Source organism: Protomyctophum bolini (assembly GCF_963924005.1).
Source record: "Protomyctophum bolini genome assembly, chromosome: 18".
Lineage (NCBI taxonomy): Eukaryota > Metazoa > Chordata > Actinopteri > Myctophiformes > Myctophidae > Protomyctophum > Protomyctophum bolini.
This window is the reverse complement of record NC_137879.1, coordinates 2,345,662-2,348,769: the sequence shown is the minus strand read 5'-3', so window position 1 is coordinate 2,348,769 and position 3,108 is coordinate 2,345,662. Positions and strand designations below refer to the sequence as shown.

The 3,108-nt window shown below is 44.7% G+C and overlaps 1 protein-coding gene across 2 annotated transcripts in view; it reads left to right on the top strand.

The window, feature by feature from the left end:
* The window catches only part of nat9 (N-acetyltransferase 9), an 8,372-nt gene extending 6,721 nt beyond the window's left edge, over positions 1-1,651 (top strand). For both annotated transcript variants that reach the window (XM_080789472.1, XM_080789473.1), the window contains one exon: positions 583-1,651. In XM_080789472.1, coding sequence (XP_080645598.1) covers positions 583-933 — 351 coding nt within the window. In that variant the 3' untranslated portion in view covers positions 934-1,651. The remainder of the gene's footprint in view (positions 1-582) is intronic.
* The last annotated feature ends 1,457 nt before the right edge of the window (positions 1,652-3,108 follow it).

The window sequence follows — 3,108 nt, the reverse complement described above, 5'->3', positions numbered from 1 at the left end:
CTAACTAAGCGTTTGTCCTCCGTGACGTCCTACAGCTGTCCAAGTGTCTCCTGTCTGTGAACTAACTAACTAACCGTTTGTCCTCCGTGACGTCCTACAGCTGTCCAAGTGTCTCCTGTCTGTGAACTAACTAACTAAATGTTGTCCTCTGTGACGTCCTCCAGCTGTCCAAGTGTCTCCTGTCTGTGAACTAACTAACTAACCGTTTGTCCTCCGTGACGTCCTACAGCTGTCCAAGTGTCTCCTGTCTGTGAACTAACTAAGCGTTTGTCCTCCGTGACGTCCTACAGCTGTCCAAGTGTCTCCTGTCTGTGAACTAACTAACCGTTTGTCCTCCGTGACGTCCTACAGCTGTCCAAGTGTCTCCTGTCTGTGAACTAACTAACTAACCGTTTGTCCTCCGTGACGTCCTACAGCTGTCCAAGTGTCTCCTGTCTGTGAACTAACTAACTAAACGTTGTCCTCTGTGACGTCCTCCAGCTGTCCAAGTGTCTCCTGTCTGTGAACTAACTAACTAACCGTTTGTCCTCCAGCTGTCCAAGTGTCTCCTGTCTGTGAACTAACTAACCGTTTGTCCTCCAGCTGTCCAAGTGTCGGGTGTTCAAGGAGGTCACCCTGGGCCTGACGGTGGACGAAGCGCTGAAGGCCACGCTGCATCACGACACGCTCTACATGAAGGAGAGACAACACAGGGAGAGCTGCTGCTCCGCTGGGCAGCACATGACCACCGGGGGGCAGCACATGACCCCCGCGGGGCAGCACATGCACCCCGGGGGGCAGCACATGACCACTGCAGGGCAGCACCTGAACCCCGGGGGGCAGCAGCACATGACCCCCGGGGGGCAGCACATGAACCCCGGGGGGCAGCAGCACATGAACCCCGGGGGGCAGCAGCACATGTCCACCGGGGGGCAGCACATGCCCTCACCGTAACGCTGTAATAGAGCACCGAAGTCTTGACGACAATATCGGTAGGTAGAGGGCGCAAATCCACGGGGGGGGGATTTTAGATCGCCTCAATATAAGAACTGTGTTTGGAAAAAAATAAACATGTCCTCCCGGCCGTTTCACTCACATGGATATGAAGAATCAACTGACTGAGAGAAAACGCTATTGTTAACTGCTACTGAATTAGTTACATTTAAGAAACAGACTGTATCATAATTATATGAGTGACTGACTGACTGTCATAAACGATACAGAGACAACCTCCCTGACAATAACGCCGAGACAGCTTGTTTATTTTTGGACCACAACGCTTATATGAAACGATTTTAAGATGAGCCCGTGTTATTCTCCATGGAGAAATGACTTCCGTGAACCAGGGGAATGGAGGGGACGAGCGAGTGACGTCAGGACTTCGGCGCTCTATACTAGTTGGGGAAATTCCGCCAAATCTGTGACCAATCTGCAAAATAAAAGCTTCCCAATAGCTTTCTTCGCAAAATACGAAGAACCACTTTTTCAAATGTGCCGACTCATCACATTTGTGAAAAAAGTCTGGAGCAACGGAAGCTCTGATCATGAGTAAAATATAAACGCTTCCGTCATACAGTCTGGAGCAACGGAAGCTCTGATCATGAGTAAAATATAAACACTTCCGTCATACAGTTTGGAGCAACGGAAGCTCTGATCATGAGTAAAATATAAACACTTCCGTCATACAGTCTGGAGCAACGGAAGCTCTGATAATGAGTAAAATATAAACACTTCCGTCATACAGTTTGGAGCAACGGAAGCTCTGATCATGAGTAAAATATAAATGCTTCCGTCATACGGTCTGGAGCAACGGAAGCTCTGATCGTGAGTAAAATATAAATGCTGAGTAAAACATAAATGCGTACAGTTATCCTAATATGAATCGAAATCATCTAAGCATTATAATGTTGCTTAACAGAAATAGAAAAAAGAAAGAAATTAAAAGATATGTTAATTAAAATATATTTGAACGGAAATGGCAGCTTCCTTCCTCTGACTTGGGGAGCTGTAGTTACAGATATAGCATTCGTAGATTAGTTGTCTGGCTACGTGAGACTAGGCCAGCTACTGTGTGTGGACTGGCTCAGTGTTTTCATTATTAATTCATGTTTTCATTCTTTGTAAAAAAAAAAAAGTCAACTAGATCCATTCGAGTCATTACATTTCATTACTGTCCATTTTTTTTAAATATTTACTGTAAACATTTTACCGAATTAAAATGAAAGTTATTACAACTCGTCTTCAACCTTTGTGTCGCATCACAAGTTAACAGGTGTAGAAAGCGGGTGAACACGACATCATTTTAGGAGTGGAGGCATTTGTTTACTTGATTCCACAGCTAGTGAAAACAGCCGATCTCCAACAAGCGCACAACGCCTTGAGTTGCAGTGCAATGTGTGTGAGCTTGTAGATCAGCTATTTTCATACGTTTTTTTTCCACTTACTTGGCCACCGTTTGACCAGTTTAGTAATATAGATATTTTTTTGACGCAATTTGCATCAGAGATATCAGATATATCAGTGTATTATAAAGAGAAAACAGTGTCTGCTAAATCCCTTATTGCTTTTTGCCTAGTACCTTCTCTCTCCTCTCAGGTGGTGGATGTCGCCATCTAGTGGCGCTGTTGCCAAAATGCACGCTGCATGCACACTAGTTCACATCCACAGAGGGCTCGGTCTTGCATGGCGCAGCCAAAGCTGAGGTCATGTTTATACCATTATAAGCGGCAGCTTGACACCTCGGTATTGATTGCCTGGCTACACCTGGCCCACAGGGCACCGACCGCTCCATGGATTATTAGTCTATTAAATGTCAATACTCTACATTTGTAATTGTGGGCAACTCTGGCTCACGGTTCATTCTGAACACTGTTGATTTCGTGGACTAAAACTATGACGTCGTCAACTACCTTTTTTCACTGAGGAAAACTAAATGGAAACTAAGCTATGATGACTAAAACTAAATATAATTATGGACAATGTATCAACAAATCTAAACTAGTCTCAAATGTTAGGAAGTATTAGTAGCCTAGCTATATTAGTCTACTGTCTCTGTTGTAAAAACACACAACAGATATAATAATCCATCACCTGGCCCCAGGCGGCCTACAGCAGGTGTAAAGTAACAAA